Source organism: Erythrolamprus reginae, chromosome Z (assembly GCF_031021105.1).
Source record: "Erythrolamprus reginae isolate rEryReg1 chromosome Z, rEryReg1.hap1, whole genome shotgun sequence".
Lineage (NCBI taxonomy): Eukaryota > Metazoa > Chordata > Lepidosauria > Squamata > Dipsadidae > Erythrolamprus > Erythrolamprus reginae.
In genome coordinates this window covers 102,742,536-102,759,435 of record NC_091963.1, presented here as the reverse complement: position 1 = coordinate 102,759,435, position 16,900 = coordinate 102,742,536, and the positions used below count along the sequence as shown (strand labels likewise).

The following is a 16,900-nucleotide window of genomic DNA, read 5'->3' as shown; positions in this document are numbered from 1 at the left end:
ACAGCATCATGTTGCTTTCTGTTGCCAATCCTTCCATTTTTTGACACAGGGGGTGCTTTCTCATATTTTATTTTCTCTGTTCCCAATTTAAGGAAGAAAGTCTGGGTTTCTAAGAATATTTTGATGAGTAAGCAGACACATTTTCCTTTTGCGTCAAGCTGGATAAATGGTTCAGTTGCCCTCCCCCACCTCCTGGAATCAGGCCAGAGGGGCTTGACTCAAGATGTTTTGTCCACCCAAAATCTCATTCATAGACATTTTCAAGATTTATGAGGATAGTCTGCCACTTTCTCAGCTGGGACTATGAGTAGGGCTAGGCTCTATGCTGTCGCTCACCAGACACTCGTTGGATTTTAGGCTAGCTAAAGACTTGCAGCTAGGCAGAGAGGCCAAAGATCCACAGAGGCCCAACATGGATGGAGTTGGGTCCTTCCCTGCAAAGAGAAAAAGAGAGGGAGGGCTTTAAAATGAGTGTAGACCACCTCTTGAGAACATGGCTGGCCTTTACTCCAGCAAGGGGTGCAGCCAGTGATGGGCTACCAAAAGTTTCATTACCACACTGTAGACGTGCCTTATGCATTTTGTTTCAACATCTTTCAGTGCAAATTGGGTGTTCTGGGGTGGAGCTCCATTTTTGCAACCCCACTGCATTTCCCACCCACCCCCATCCGGGCAGTAGCCCACTCCTGATAATCTACCATATAAAGTGTTTGTATACATACACGCACACACAACTCTTCTAAAATTATACACATTCAGCCTTGTTTACTGTGATTGGAAAAACATACCCAGAGCCCAGAAGGGAAAAAAGGAAAAGAAATCAAAATTTTATTACCGGTACTGCGTACCTGACTGTACCCATAGGAGCAGCTAGATTAAAGCCAAAACGTACCTTGTGTGTTGAATTTCTACTTACAAAAGAAATCTATTGATAACTTTTGAAGAGTCTGAGGCTGCATATGGCAGGCACTTAGCCCCACCTTCAATAATTCAATAGTTAATTCAATCTTATATATTGCATATACCCTGTTGTCCCCAAAATAAGACATCCCCTGATAATAAGCCCAGTCGGGCTTTTGAGTGCATGGCAATAAGGCCAAGCACTTATTTCAGTGTTCAAAAAAAAAATATAAGACAAGATCTTATTTTCGGGGAAATACGGTATTATATGGGAATGTTAAATCTTTGCTAATCAGTCTGCAAAGTTTTTAGCACTCTTTTGCCACATCAGATCAAATATTGCAAATTGTATGATGTGTGAGCTTGTATTTGCTTAAAAACTGGACTAGATTAATATCTGAAGGTATAAGGCTTATTGCTACATACAGTGGTACCTCTACTTAAGAACTTAATTTGTTCCATGACCAGGTTCTTAAGTAGAAAAGTTTGTTGGTAGAAGCAATTTTTCCCATAGGAATCAATGTAAAAGCAAATAATGCGTGCAAACCCATTAGGAAAGAAATAAAAGCTTGGAATTTGGGTGGGAGGAGGAGGAAGAAAAAGAGGAGGAAGACAGTCGCTGCCCAGAGCGAAGGCAGCATTTCTTTCCTCTTCCAAGCCCTGGTGAGCTGGTTTGGTCTGCCGGTGGTGGACCTCTTCGCCACCCTGAATAAAATCAAGCTGCCCAAGTATTTCACTCGATTCCAGACCCATGGCGTGGTGCATGCAGATGCTCTCTACTGCAGTTGGCCAGCAGGCCTGCTATATGCATTTCTCCCTCTGCCTCTCCTCCCCAAGGTCATCATGAAAATCTTGGAGGAAGAGGGCTGAAGTACTGCTCCTTGCCCCTTACTGGCCCCGGAGACCTGGTTTATGGATTTGAAATCCATGTCCATCTGCCAGCCTTGGAGAATTCTGCCAATCATTGCTCTTCCAGAGGTCAGTGATTCACTGGACACCCAGTGGTACCAACTGCCTACATGGCGCTTGAGCGGAGCACTCTAAGATGACTGAATGTGCCTGACAGTATCATTCAGACCATCTAGACTTCCAGAAAGCTGTCCATCAAAAGAATTTATTCGGCCATCTGGAATATTTTTTTGCTCCTGGTGCTCAAAGGAAGGATATTCTCCTGTTGATCTGTCTATTGACAACGTCCTCAAGTGTTTGCGGCATGGCCTTAACAAGGGTTTTTCACCCAACACACACTGCCATCAGGTGGCAGCGCTCTCTTCTGTTTTGCCTTGTGGCTCTCTAGACTCCTTATCACAACATTTCCTGTTGTGCAGGTTCTTGAAAGGGGTTGTAAATTTGTGTCCCCCTGTCATTCATCGGTACCCAACCTGAGACCTTTTGAAGGTTCTCCTTTTGCTGACGGGAGGCCCCTACAAGCCCACGAGGACCACTTCACTTTGCGACCTTATCTGTAAGGTGACATTCCTTGTGGCGATTACTTCATAGAAACATAGAAGATTGACGGCAGAAAAAGACCTCATGGTCCATCTAGTCTGCCCTTATACTATTTCCTGTATTTTATCTTAGGATGGATATATGTATATCCCAGGCATGTTTAAATTCAGTTACTGTGGATTTACCAAGAATCTCTGAGCTTGCTGCCTTATCAGTCAGGGGGGATCTCTGTCTGTTTCATTCTGATCGAGTGATCAGACCCCACATTTGTTCTGAAAATAAACTTTTATTCTCAAAGAACCCTGGAAATTGTCCTGCCTAATTTTTGCACCCATCCTTCGCATTCACTAGAGAGGCAAACTTCCACCCTGCACAGAACAGAGATGCTTTCCCTCTCCTTTCAACTCACTTCCTTGAGACAAAAGGCATCCTCCTCCAACGTCGGGCACTGGCTGCATAGCACAATATGACCTGCAGTCCTTGCTATGACCGACCAAAGTGATGGCACACCCAATCTGTAGTGCTGCAACAACGGTGGCGTAATCCACTCAGGCGTCCATTGAGGAGATTTACCAGGCAGCCAATTGGGTTTCTCCAAGTACCTTTATCCATCACTACAAAATTGAAGTTTTTGCAACGTCTGAGGTGGTGTTTGGTTGCAGAGTCCTCCAATGTGTGGTGCCACAGACTGGGGAAGCCAGCCAGACTTAGTCCAATCAACAGATAGACTGCTTTGATATGTCCCATTCTTGGAAGTTGGCTCCACCCAGTTTGGAAAAGAGGCATTGGCCTTACCTGATACACCTCTTCTCATAGGGTGGAACTAACCTCTAATCCCACCTAAAGTTAGTCTAGTCTGGCCTTTGGGGAGACAAATTGTTATCTTCTACCTTGTTCTGACTTTGAGAGCTACACACCGAGTCTGTCCTTTGTTCTTCATCAAAGAGCGGGACGATGAAGATTTACAATTTGACAGACTCAGTCCTCATTAGCTGAAGGGACAGTACCATCCCCTTTTTAGAGTTTGCTCTACCCTACGAAGAATAGGCGTTATCAGGTAAGACCAATGCCCCTTTTCAGAACTCTCTTATCAGGGAGATGAGTGGCCTATAAATTTAATAAATGTTGTCTGTGGGAGTTAGCCAGGGATGGGCTGCTGCCCAGATGGTGGGGAACGCAGTGGGGTAGCAAAACAATGGACCCCAGAGCACCCAATTTGCACTGAAAGATGTTGAAAGAAAATGAAGGGCATCCTGCCTAAGCCACGCTCACAGTGTGGTAGTAAAAAATTTGGTAGCCCTTCATTGGAGCCAGCATTCACATATATAGAAGGGAAAAGAAAATGTGAAGGGCAAAGGGCATAAAACCCACCTCTGCCGTCAGGCATGGGGGAATTGAGATCCTCTTTCCCCCTAGGCCTTTACAATTCTATGCATGGTATGTATCTATGTATGTCTGGTTTTTATATTAATGGGTTTTTAATCGTTTTTAGTATTAGATTACTATTGTACACTGTTTTATTGTTGCTGTTAGCCGCTCCGAGTCTCCGGAGGGGGGCGGCATTCAAATCAAATCAAATCATATCATATCAAATCAAATCAAATAAATAAACAAACAAACAAACAAACAAACAAACAAACAAATAAATAAATAAACAAACAAACAAACAAACAAACAAACAAATGACAAGCTGTGTTATGTCTTTTTAAAAAAATAATAATAATAAACCTTTTGGGGGTTAACAAATACTAAACCACAGATGACTTGGTCTAGAAAATGTTAAGCCAAATGAAATGACACAAGGGCTTTGTACAACTCCAATCACAGATATTTCCCCAAGACCATGTAAATTCTTACCCAGTGGCCCCCAAGGTTCCCCTTCATGCTTCCCTTCGCCCATCCGTTGTGAATCAGAACTCAAGCTTATTTCTGTGGAGAGTTGATCTGTGCTCATGAAGCTGTGCCTGGAAAAAAAGGAAAAGAATTGGGAGACATCTCTGAACTAAATCCCAGAATGTGTACATAATCAGCATGGTATTCTGATAAATGTTGAGATCTGCCACCTCCTCGTTTTAATATATAAATGATAGAAATAGTGAGTGGTTGCAAACTACTGCTTTGTTTGTAAATGACCATCTATCGGAGGGGAGGGGGGAATGAAAGTGCATCCTGGAAGCATCTTCACTTTGAATTTTTCTTTTTTTGCAATTGGCTTATAATTGACCTTGGTCATGCCCATCATGTGAGCCATGTTTAAAGGGATCATAACTTGGTCTCATAATTTCAAAAGTATCCATGCCAAGACTTGATATGGAAAGACTGGAGCAGGTTGCCAGAAAAACATCCCATGGCTATATAATTCTGATATGTACAGGAGGCACATCTTAAAACAAGGCAACCTATGTGTTGTGGTTAGCTCTGGCCCAGCTCCTGCCCCAAGGAATGTGCAGGTGGATGTGGGGGAAACATCCACCTGCCGCAGGCCTGTTTTGCTCCCGATGGAATCTGCCGACGAAGCCTCCTCCGACCAAGGAAGCATGAGTGACAGGGAAGAGGGGAGTTTGGCAGACAGCCCAGGAGGAGATCAATAATCTGTATCATCCTTGGATTCTGAACAAGAATTAGTGACATATCCACGCATGTGTAGAGTGATGCACAGGAGACAACAACTGAAGGATTATTACAAGAGAAAATGAGGCCACCTGTGGTGCAGGTGGCTGATTAGACTATACCCACCATGGTCATGCCCACTCAGCAATTGAGAACCCCTTGCTAAATTTTTTGAAGCCCATCCTTGGTTAGAAAGGATTTATTATGGTTCAATTATTTAAGTTGACCTAATCCTAGACTGAGCAAATAAGAGAATTAGATGTGGAACAAAGGTAATGTTTTAGTGTAAGGTGACCAGACGTTTCGCTTTTGGCGGACAGCCCTGATTTTTACCAATTTGTCCTGCATCCCACGGCATTTTTAAAAAGTCCCAATTTTTAAAAAAAGACATACCAGCCAGCGGCTTGAACACCGCTGGAGATGGCATTGGAGCTGCTTCCCGTGTGATCACATGGGTTGAAGGGATCACCCAGCAAGCAGCTCAGCTTCCACACTGGGGGGCTGCAATGGGCGCGAGGGACATTGTGGAGGCCGTGGTGGCGAGACTGCTGAAGAGGCACTGATGCCGCTGCTTCTCAGCCTGCCTGGCTCATCACTGAGCAGCCGATGCTGTGCTCCCTCATAGGGAGAGAGAGAGACAGGATGGCCAAGGCAGCTGGTGAGTCTCGGGTGGCTTCCCTGCGGGAGAAAGTGGCTGCACTTGAAGCGGAGTTGAGCGCCTGCGGAGCTGACTCGAGCGGGAAAAGAAGCGGTGCCTCAGAGCCCAGGCCTGCGCGGCCAAATTACAGAGGCAGGTTGAAAAACTTAATAAAGCCAGCAATGGTAAAAGAAATGAAAAGACAACATCTACTGTGCAAACTGAAGACTCTGCTGCATGGTTATATGCAGATTATTACTATCCTTATAATTATTACAACTGTTCTGAATTATTTTATGGGGAAATAGAAAAATGAAGCAGTGGCCCGAAACTCTGGCTATGTGTTGCTTTGCGCATGACCAAGAAAGAGAAAGAGAGTTATCAGAGGGTTGGAGAAGAGAGCAAGCGCGCACCTCTCCGGTGTTCCAGAGATTTTTCAGTCGTCCATCCTCCCTCCCCCATCAATGGTGTCCCGCTTTACCGAAGTTATGATCTGGTCACTTTATTTTAGTGGAAAGATGCTACAAAAATTCTGGGGCACGTGAAGGGCTGTGACAAGCAAGTCAGTGATGAAAACAGAAACTGGGAGAAAGATTAAATTATTTTCCATGAATTTTAAACTTACTGAAAAAAATTAAACTTATTTCTTGTCTTAAAATGGAGGAAACATGTCCCACAGTGTTGTGGTTAGCTCTGGCCCAGCTCCTGCCCCAAGGACTGTGGATGTGGGGGAGACATCCAGATGCTGCAGGCCTGTTTTGCCTCCGGTGGAATCTGCTGATGAAGGCTCCTCTGACCAAGAAGACATGAGTGACAGGGAGGAGGAGACAGGGCAAATGCAATGATGGCAGACAGCTCAGAAGGAGATCAATTATCTAGCTCCTCCTTGGATCCAGAACAAGAGTTAATGATACAGCCACGCATGCGGAGAGCGATGCATAGGTAAAAACAACTGAGATATTATTATCAAAGAAAATGAGGCCACCTGTGGTTGGGTGGGGCTGTGGTGATTAGTGAGGCTGCTATAAATAGCAGCCTGTGGGTTTGGCCATTGAGGATTATCTGATCATTGTGTTTCATGACTGCTTTACTGACTTTGACTTTTTGTGTGCTGCTTTTTCCCCGCTTTGAAACTAAACCAGAGCAAAGTGTGTTTCACTTTGTGAAAGAAGAAGGACTGTGAATTGCCTCACAGCTGCAAGCTAAGTATCACAGAACTGATAAAGGACTTGTACAAATTACCAGTTTGTTTGGAGACGAGTGCTCTTTGCTCTACAGAAAGAGGGCTTAGCTTAAGTGAATTTTCCTTATAAATAACATTGTTTTGAATTTTCAAACGTTTGTGTGTCTGAAATTTGTACCTGTGAATTTTGGGGAGGAGTGTACCAGAGAGCCCGACAGAACACACAGGTTTTCAGCCATTGTGCCGAGAATGCAAGAGAAAAGGTTACATTTTTTAGACACATACTGACCTCCTGAATATCTTGGCTTCTGCATGGCTTTCATTACTGTTCAGAGTACCCAAAGAAGGCCACTGGTTCACCAAGGGCGCAGACATCTCCTTGGAGAGTTGGACAAACTGGCTGTTGTCGGAAGGAACGAGGCCCGTTCTGAGGGCAGAGCAGGAAGAGGGAAATCTGATTGAGGAGGAGGAAATGCAACCTGTCATCTTAAGGCAAAGAACCAGAAAAATATCATTGTGTCCCTCCTCCCACTTGACTCAGAATCCAGTTTTAACCAGAAAAAAAACCCCAAAACCCACCCTCCCATTTGGGTCTATTTATTACTGGCAAGGACGGTGTATGGGGTTGGATCTTACTTACAGCTGCTCTTGCAGTTCCAGAATAATCCCTTCCAATTCCTGTTTCTCCAACTGATTCTGCACCTTCACCTCTTCCAGCCTTAATTTCAGTCGTTTGTTCTCTGCCTCCAGATCCTTGAGTTGTGACTCTCTCAACCGAACTAGCTCTTCTAGATAGCCCTGGGGGACAGAAAATGAGGGAATGCGGGAAGGGAGAAAAAGAATAATTCCTATGCAGTAATACAATGAAATCACCACAAAATTAATGGATTATTGGGGTAAACTGCAAAAACAGCCAATAAGTAAGAATTTTAAAAAATTCAATTCAATTCAATTCAATTTATTAGATTTGTATGCCGCCCCTCTCCGAAGACTCGGGGCAGCTCACAACAACAATAAAAACAGTATAACAATAGAACAAATCTAATCATAAAATTACATTAAAAAACCCCAACAATTTAAAAACCATACAATAAAGTACATACATACCAAACATAAAATATAAGAAGGCCTGGGGGAGATGTCTTAATTCCCCCATGCCTGGTGATATAGGTGGGTCTTGAGTAACTTGCGAAAGACAAGGAGGGTGGGGGCCATTCTAATCTCCGGGGGGAGTTGATTCCAGAGGGCCGGTGCCGCCACAGAGAAGGCTCTTCCCCTGGGGCCCGCCAAACGTCTTGTCCATGAACTGCTAACCTCTTTTTTTAGACAATTGATTTAATAACCTTCAAAAGTTGTATTAGGACTCAACTCTCTAGCATTCCAAAACTAGTAGTAATAAATTAATAAAATCAATAGGTAGCTAAAAATCTTAGCAAGTATAAGACTTTAGAAAGCAAATTTAAACATATTGCACCAAAATATACATTTTCTATACCAGATAATCCTTTAAAAAGACATTTCAAAGTTTAGGTGACCACAATGCAGAAGATACGGTATGTTCCCAATTGTGTTTTTGACAAGGGGAAACATAAAGAACACTTCCGGGGAATTTCTTTATCATATAATCCAAAATTATGTGCCTTTAGGACATAGCAATAGGAGCTATGAAATGATTTAAAGCCTGGCAAAAATTATTTTGCGGAGTTAATTATATTCAAGGCTTTAGAACAGTCTTTCCTAACATGTTGTTTCTTGGATGTATTCCTTGAGAGGAGGAGGAAGAAACTAAACATACATTAAGAATTGTCTGTCTGGTAAGGTAACCAATATGCTTTAATTAACTCCTGAATTGGTTACAGATTCTAAACAGATAGCTATCTTAATCTATTGCAACTTTACTGTAATCTGGTGACTTCCAATTGAATTGGGCTACAATTTTTATGTCATCGAACACTGCCCATAATCCAATACATTTGAAACCACCAATTTAGAGGAACCCCAGAATCTGATTTTTATCAGTGGGAAGTTTCTTCCCCAATACAAATACCACGGTAAGAGCAAAAAATTTCCATATGGGGCAGTTGTATAGAAATCCCTCTCCATATCTACTCTGCACCCATTAGCTCTTTCCCATGGAAGTTTTGTTTAGATCTATTAAATTCTCACTCACTCCTGGAAAACATTCCTTTGATTTTTTTTAAAAAATTCAAAAAGTTGAATTTAGAAGTCCAATGGAGCATAGGAGGGGTTCCTTTGTCAGTTCTCTCTCTCTCTGAGGCTGGAACACTATTTCTAACGCTTGCTGCAATCTCAGATGTGCAGCCATGAACATTTCCATGCCTTTTGAGACATCTAGGTTTGACTCTCATAGCCTTAACCTCATGCTTGAACACCAGGTACCTTTTGGGCATAGACGATGCGAAACTTCTGCTCTATCTTGCGCCATTTAATGTACCAGCTGTCTTCTGCAGTCACTAGTGGTAAGTACGGGTGGTCAGGAGAGCTCTCTTCACTGGTGCTGCTCTCCAGGCTGCGCCGGTCCTCTTCATCACTTAGGTAATCATAACTAGAGAGATTGAAGTTTACTGCAAAAAACTGACTGAAATGGAATGCACAATTGCATGCTAAAGTCTTCCATTTCCATCTCAAGTTTACAACAGCAATGCTATATTTTAGTGATCCTGATAAGAATGGCTAGAGGGGTTTCTACAAGGTTTTTTCCCAAAGAATATCTTGTGTACCTGTCTGACATAGATATATCTAATCATTTCAAGTCCCAAGAATACCACTTTGAAAACTTCCGTTAAAAAAAATTTAACTTAGAAAAAGAATGTTAATGCATTATGTTCTACCTGTTCTGCTATTTATTTATCTTTACAGATAAATAAATGAATCTGCTAATATGCAGGGGCATTCATAATTTGTTCCTTGTCATCCTATACACTTATGATCAGAAAGGATATAATTAATTTTGCCATCTCAGTACCTTCTCCAATGATGATGATGATGATGATAATGACCCAATTTGTAATACATTTGGAACCAATTTAGAAGGTGTTCTTACTTTAAAAAAAATATGGGAGACTACCCTTTAAATTAAACATGCATATCTTCAACTCTGAACAATCAAGTTTACATTTCTAGTGTTGGAGAACCTTCTGCCATCCAGCTGTGTAGCCTAATCCCAATGACACAAGGCAACATTAGGAAAACCCATTACCTTTGTGTAAACTTCAGGTATGGAGTATAGTCGATAACCACTGGTGTCTTACCATCCATAATTTCTCCTTTGAGGCAGAAACTATAAAACAAATCAAGATTGGATTTAATTATTTAAAGATCCCTCTCTTTGGAGTATCTACCATAGATAGTTTAGGGCAGTATCCCAGTTCTAATATCAGTTGGGCACACGCATCACTACAACAAAACAGCATCCCACACACCACCAACCAAGACTAGGTAAGAATGCCCCTTCGTTCCTCAATCCAATTCAATACTAAATCTCAAATGCAAACTGATCAATGCAAGAAGTGTAGTTAACAAAATTTGTTTGTTTGTTTGTTTGTTGTTTGTTTGTTTAATTTGACTTCCATGCTGCCTAATCCTGAAGGATTTAGGGCGGCTCACAACAATGTAAAATTACAATAACAATAAAAGAAGTCAAGGAAAGAAAAACGAGCAATTTCTAAAATCCCATTTAAGTCTTTAAAAAACAGTTCAAGAACACACATACTAATACTAATGCCTGAATTCCTCCTCCAACTAAACACTAACACTCTTGACATTATTTTGTCTGCAAAACATGGCTGTGACATCACAGCAAGAAACTACCTTGTATTCTGGTCCAACCATGAAACTCGCAGAGGAGGTGGGAAAAGCTATACAGTGTTCCCTCGATTTTCGCGTTCCGAGACCGCCCACGAAAGTCAAATTTCTGTGAAGTCATAACTCATAAAACTCATAGAACTCATAAAATTATCTGCTACAATGTCCTACCTGTCAACGACTACTTCAGCTTCAACCATAATAATACACAAGCACACAACAGATACAAACTCAAAGTGAACTACCCCAAACTTGACTGTAGAAAATACAACTTTAGCAACAAAGTGGTTAATGTCTGGAACTCACTACCTGACTCTATGATTTTATCACCAAACTCCCAAAATTTTACCCTACCGTCCCTTTCCAATTGTTCCCTCTTTTCAGTACCCATCTTATATATATAAACAATCTTATATCTATGTTTATTACAAATACGTATGTGACACAATAAATAAATAAATGAAGTATTGTTTATTTGATTTTATGTGCAAAGGCAATAAAAAGTAGTTCATTCAACAGATATCTCATGGAAAATATAATGTTTACCCAAAGTAACATTGCTTATCTAGACAAAAATGTTTATTTTTAAGGGCATCAGTGTACCTGAAGTCTATAGCACTGAGACCAATCAGCATTCCTGTAAGGACAGTCGATTCTTCTCGCAGCATTATTGCTCCATCATCATAAAATCTTCTACAGAGAGAGAAGTAAGGAAAGAGAGATATATAGGGATAAATGTGGGAAAAGATATGGGAGTTGTTATCCCATATCTCCCACCATGCTATTACATGTAGTCCTCAATTTATAACCATATCTGAGCCCAAAATGTCTGCTGCTAAGTGTGACGGATGTTAAGTGAATTTTGGCCAATTTTATGATCTTACTTGTCTCAGAGGTTAAATAAGTCATTATTGTAGCTAAATTAGCAACAAGGTTGTTAAGTAAACATGTCTTCCCCATTGACTTTGCTTATCAGAGGTTTGCAAAAAGGGGTCCACATGATCCCAGGACTCTGCAACCATCATAAAGTTGAGTCAGTTGCCAAAGCATCTGAATTTTGATCATGTAAGTATGGTATGTGCAATAGTTGTGTATGAAAAATGGACATAAGTCACTTTTTTCAGTGCCGTTGTAATTTTGAGAGGTCATTAAATGAACTGTTGTAAGTTGAAGAATATCTGCATTACAAGCATGGAAAAAAACAAAAATAGGTGCATTCACATACTTCTCCATTAGAGAGGAAGAAGTATCTAAATGTACCTATTTTGGTTTTTTATGTTTGAAAGGACTACACACAATGCAAATAAACAGATAGTATAAGGTCACTGAATTTAAACATGCCCGGGATAAACATATATCCATCCTAAGATAAAACACAGGAAATAGTATAAGGGCAGACTAGATGGACCATGAGGTCTTTTTCTGCCGTCAGTCTTCTATGTTTCTATGTTTCTATGTCACCCCATGTCAAAGCTATAAAATATTAATTTATTGAAATGATGCCTGCCATTGCCTCCACCCTTCTTTTCACAGAAAACTTCTGACCTCTCTTGCTTAGTTCTTTTTCTGGACAATTGCTTACTTAGTTCTTTTTCTGGATAATTGGGCACTTCTTAACTTGGTCTACTTGCCACAGCATTGAAGAGTTGTGAAGGGTTCAAAGATAGACAAAGACCATGTAGGAGTGAGTGAAAGGAGAAGAATCAGAAGAATCACTTTATTTTCCAGCCACTCTCTTATAATGAACTGTTACCTCTATCCAACTTTGGCTGTGCACATGTGCAGTTTTACATCATGAAGTAACTTGTAAGCATATTGTTTCAGGTGTAAGGACGGAACTTTAGGGAGTTTACAGGAGAGTCTTGGCATCAGGTAAAGAATGTGTTTTGATGGAACCAGCCTGTACATCCTGGAGCATCTTGCCCCAGACTTGAATTTTCCAGGCCTACCCATGGCTCCTTGATTGCAAGGCCTGAGCAAAGCCCATGCTAACTTATGCTAATAGCATGACGTGAACTGAACATCCATGTGTCTTTTTGTCATATCTGGGCTTGCCCAACCACATGACCTTTGACCTACACAAAGAATACTACTTTATTTATTTTTTTAAACCAGATGGGGACAATTTGGGTTTCCAGACACATACTTAAAAATTAAGCCAAATGCAGATGTTTTCCTCTTTAGCCTACCATCTACAATTAAAACTAAAAACATCAAAGATTAAGTAGGAGTTTGAAAGATACCAAGAGGGGTTTATAGGCTTATTGGCCTCCTCAAATCTATTCCCACCAGACAAGATCAAGGTACTACTAAACAAGCCTACCCCAGTTCCACAATGGCAAAAAGATGTCATGGTACATGATGTGACATCGCATGACAAGACAAGACGTTTGACACTCATGCTCTAAGCCAGTGATGGCAAACTTTTTTTAGTTCGCATGCCAGAAGGAGGGGGGCACAGGGAGGCACAGGTATTTGGTGGAAGCACAGGTATTCTTACCTGGTTGTTCTAGTATCCCGAAGTGCTGTTGCAATATACTCAGACATGCGCTTCTCCATCAGAGCCACACGAATCCATGCCCGGCCCTAAAACAGAAAATTTGCTAGAACAAGCAGCACTACAAAAATTGTTCATTGTAAATATACAGGGACTAACTCAACACAAGATTCTGACCAATGGTGAAAAAGATTTATAACTAGTTCAACCTGAATCTGTACATGAAGTAAAGATAGCTAGGAAAAATCTAAGGAAAGCTGGATGATAGCCAAGTGAAGGTTCCCATTGTGACATTAAATAACTTAAACCACTGCTGTTTTCCTAATAAATACCTTTTTAAAGTCAGTATGTCTCACCCTCTCCAAAGTTTTTGACTTATGTATAGTCTTCAACTTATGACCATTTGTTTAATGGCTATTGAAAGTTACGACGGTACTGAAAGATGTGAATTACAATCAATCCTCATGCATCCACATAGTCACATGATCAAAATTTGGACATTTGGCAACTTACACCCACACCCACTTACTTACTGGTATCAATGTCCTGAAGTCATGTGATTGCCATTTACAACATTCCCAGTAGGTGGAGACTGGCCAACAATGTCAATAGTGGAAGCTAGATTGCTTTAACATTCACAGCAAAAGTGGTCATAAAATTGGGCACAATTCACTCAATGACTATCTTCAGGGGTGGGTTGTACTTACCTTCACCACTAGTTCGCATTGCAATGTTTTGCATAAGCCGGCTTGGTACGCACACACATCCGTAATGGGATTCAGCCTGAAACACAGCTAAGGAGCTCAGGAGCTCATCAGCTGTGCTTCGGGTGAAGAAATGAAGGGGAATAGAGTGTTCCCTCGATTTTCGCGGGTTCGAACTTCGCGAAAAGTCTACCACGGTTTTTCAAAAATATTAATTAAAAAATACTTTGTGGTTTTTTTACCCGATATCACGTTTTTCCCTGCCCGATGGCGTCATATGTCATCACCAAACTTTTGTCCGCCTTTAATAAATATTTTTTTTTAATAAGCTTTAATAAATAAACGGTGAGTAATAATCTAAATAGTTGCTAAGAGAATGGGAAATTGTAATTTAGTGGTTTAAAGTGTTAAGGGAAGGCTTATGATACTGTTCATAGCCAAAAATAGTGTATTTACTTCCGCATCTCTACTTTGCGGAAATTCGACTTTCGCGGGCGGTCTTGGAATGCATCCCCCGCGAAAATCGAGGGAACACTGTATTAGCCCGGGGAGGGTAGGCAGACTATTTTTGAAGCAGAGAAAGAAGAGAAGCCATTCAAAGGCGTAAAGTTGCGGATAATTTTTTTTTAAAAAAAGGATGGCAAAGTAATTTTGCTTGGCAGAGTAATTTTGGTCCCAGTTGTCATAAATAGTTGTAACTTTTTATAGCACTGACTTTCTGACAAGTTATATTTAAGGCAATAAGTTCTCCTCTTCTCTATTTCTCCTCCTCCCACCCAGATTTTTCTCAAATGGACCTGCAGTCCACAGAAAGAAATTTCAGAAAGCTATGCCCCCCCCCCCCATCAATTCCCCAGAATGCTGGTATTCAGGCTGACTGCACAATGGAGCCAGCTGGCCTCTGGCCTCTCTCTCCCTCTGGAATTTGGTTTCATAGAATTAACTCCCTTTAAGCTAAAAGCTTTGGAAAAACGAAGAAGAGAAGGAATGCCCACTCAGAAATAAGGCGGGGTGGTGGCTGGTGGGGAGAGAAGAGACTCTCAGCCAACTACTGTTTTAGCAGGAAGTGTAGGAAAAGAGAACAAATGGATTCCTCTTTCTTGATCTAGTAATTTTCAAAAGCTTGTAGTGAGCCTTTTGTTCTCTTCCCACATATTATGCCTGATATGTGGGGCCAGGAGGCTCTGCAACATACAAATAGGCCCTTTTATCTTTCTTTTCTTGAGTTGCAGTAGAGCCAACATTTTTACAGTATCATTCCTATCACCTAGCTCCTCCCACTTATGACTGTATGACTGTATGACGGCGTGACTGTATGACGGTATGACGGTATGACTGTATGACTGTATGACTGTATGACTGTATGACTATATAATTTAATAATAATAGTAATAATAATAATAATAATAATAATAATAATTTATTAGATTTGTATGCTGCCCCTCTTCGAAGACTCGGGGCGGCTCACAACAATAGTGAACAATATATGACATATGACTGTAACTTGTTGCTTGTATCTTACGATTTTTATTAATATTGTTTCCTCATTGCTTACTTGACCCCTATGACAATCATTACATGGTGTTGTACCTCATGATTCTAGACAAATGTATCTTTTCTTTTATGTACAATGAGAGTATATGCACCAATGATAAATTATTTGTGTGTCCAATGACCAATAAAGAATTCTATTCTATTCTATTCTATTCTATGCTATGCTATGCTATGCTATCCTATCCTATCCTAGTCTGTTCTGTTCTGTTCTCTCCTCACACTTTAGTGTTGGCTAAGGAAGGGACAAAGGTACTCAATTTATCCCATTTTTTTAAAACCCAAAGCTATTGTGGGAGTGGGGAGTGGTATTTATGTGTATATCAACAATAGTAAAAACACCCACAAGATGGATGCTGCACAATTAAGGCCTTGTGGTATTTTGATCAAGGGTATGGGATGACAATCATCATGTTGACTTTTCCTACCTCCCAGCATATCTTTATGATTGTCAGTGTGCCGTCCTGGAGGATGCTCTGGGCAGAAATCTCAATTATGACACAACATTTAGGCCTTCATCTTTTATGTCTGTTTTCTTACAACAGGACATTGCAGCTCTGCCATAAATAAATATAAATGACAAAGAACCCATACAAGGAACTAATTTTTGCCTTATTATTTCTGCCTTGACTGGAAGCAGATTCTTCATCAGTTCTCAATAGCATAAAAAATAGTTAATCCAAAGTATAGATATTATTCTCAAAAAAGATGCTGCTCACTACCTCCCTGTTTCCAGATGCAATGTGTGTCATGGGAATCTGAAGCCATAACTTTCAAAAGGGGGAGATAATTCACACAAAGTGGTGCTTCTGTTGGCCACAAATAGCCAACAGAAACATACATAAATTCAGGAAACTCACTTGAATAAACTCAAAGGTAATTGATAAGTCACTGGTAGACATAACAGACAGTCAAATAAAGCAATGGGTTATTAAAATTAATAAAAAATAAAATGTTATCTCTCTTTGATTTGAAAAGTGAGCTACTTAACTCTCAATCTTTAACTTGATTGGTAATCATGGGTGAGCAATTCAACCAGTGAAGTTTGCATTTAGTAATAATAGTGAGCATCAAATAAATGTGGTTGAAAATTAAATAAATAAGAGATAAAAGCTTTCCATAAGTCATCCATTGGGAAGCAGAACAGGTCCAAATTAATTAAAGACAAAACCCCATTGTCCTGATTTTTACCTGTTTTTAAAAGATTCTTCCCAGCTATCTTTATCCTATAATGCAGATTCACATCAAATGCAGGTATATCAAATACTGTGGACAACAGATTTCCTTTCTAAATGCTTGATTATAGCTATGTCTCAGACAGAAAACCACCTCAAACTGAACATTGTCAAATGATTTAGAAAGGTAGGACCAGGGGTGAAATCCAGCAGGTTCTGACAGGTTCTGGAGAACATGTAGCGGAAATTTTGAGTAGTTTGGAGAACTGGCAAATAACAACCTCTGACTGGCCCCAGAGTTCGGTGGGATTGGAGATTTTGCAATATCCTTCCCTTGGAGTGGGTTGGGAATAGAGATTTTGCAGTATC

General features: G+C 40.7%; 1 protein-coding gene across 1 annotated transcript in view; it reads right to left on the bottom strand.

Annotated features, from left to right (window-relative positions):
- Positions 1–291: 291 nt before the first annotated feature.
- RUNDC3A (RUN domain containing 3A) overlaps positions 292–16,900 on the bottom strand; it is a 28,313-nt gene continuing 11,704 nt past the window's right edge. Inside the window, exons 4-11 of the mRNA XM_070766819.1 lie at positions 13,105–13,190; positions 11,208–11,297; positions 10,000–10,080; positions 9,180–9,345; positions 7,420–7,577; positions 7,069–7,206; positions 4,207–4,313; positions 292–434 (exon numbers count right to left, since the gene is read on the bottom strand). Coding sequence (XP_070622920.1) covers positions 292–434; positions 4,207–4,313; positions 7,069–7,206; positions 7,420–7,577; positions 9,180–9,345; positions 10,000–10,080; positions 11,208–11,297; positions 13,105–13,190 — 969 coding nt within the window. The remainder of the gene's footprint in view (positions 435–4,206; positions 4,314–7,068; positions 7,207–7,419; positions 7,578–9,179; positions 9,346–9,999; positions 10,081–11,207; positions 11,298–13,104; positions 13,191–16,900) is intronic.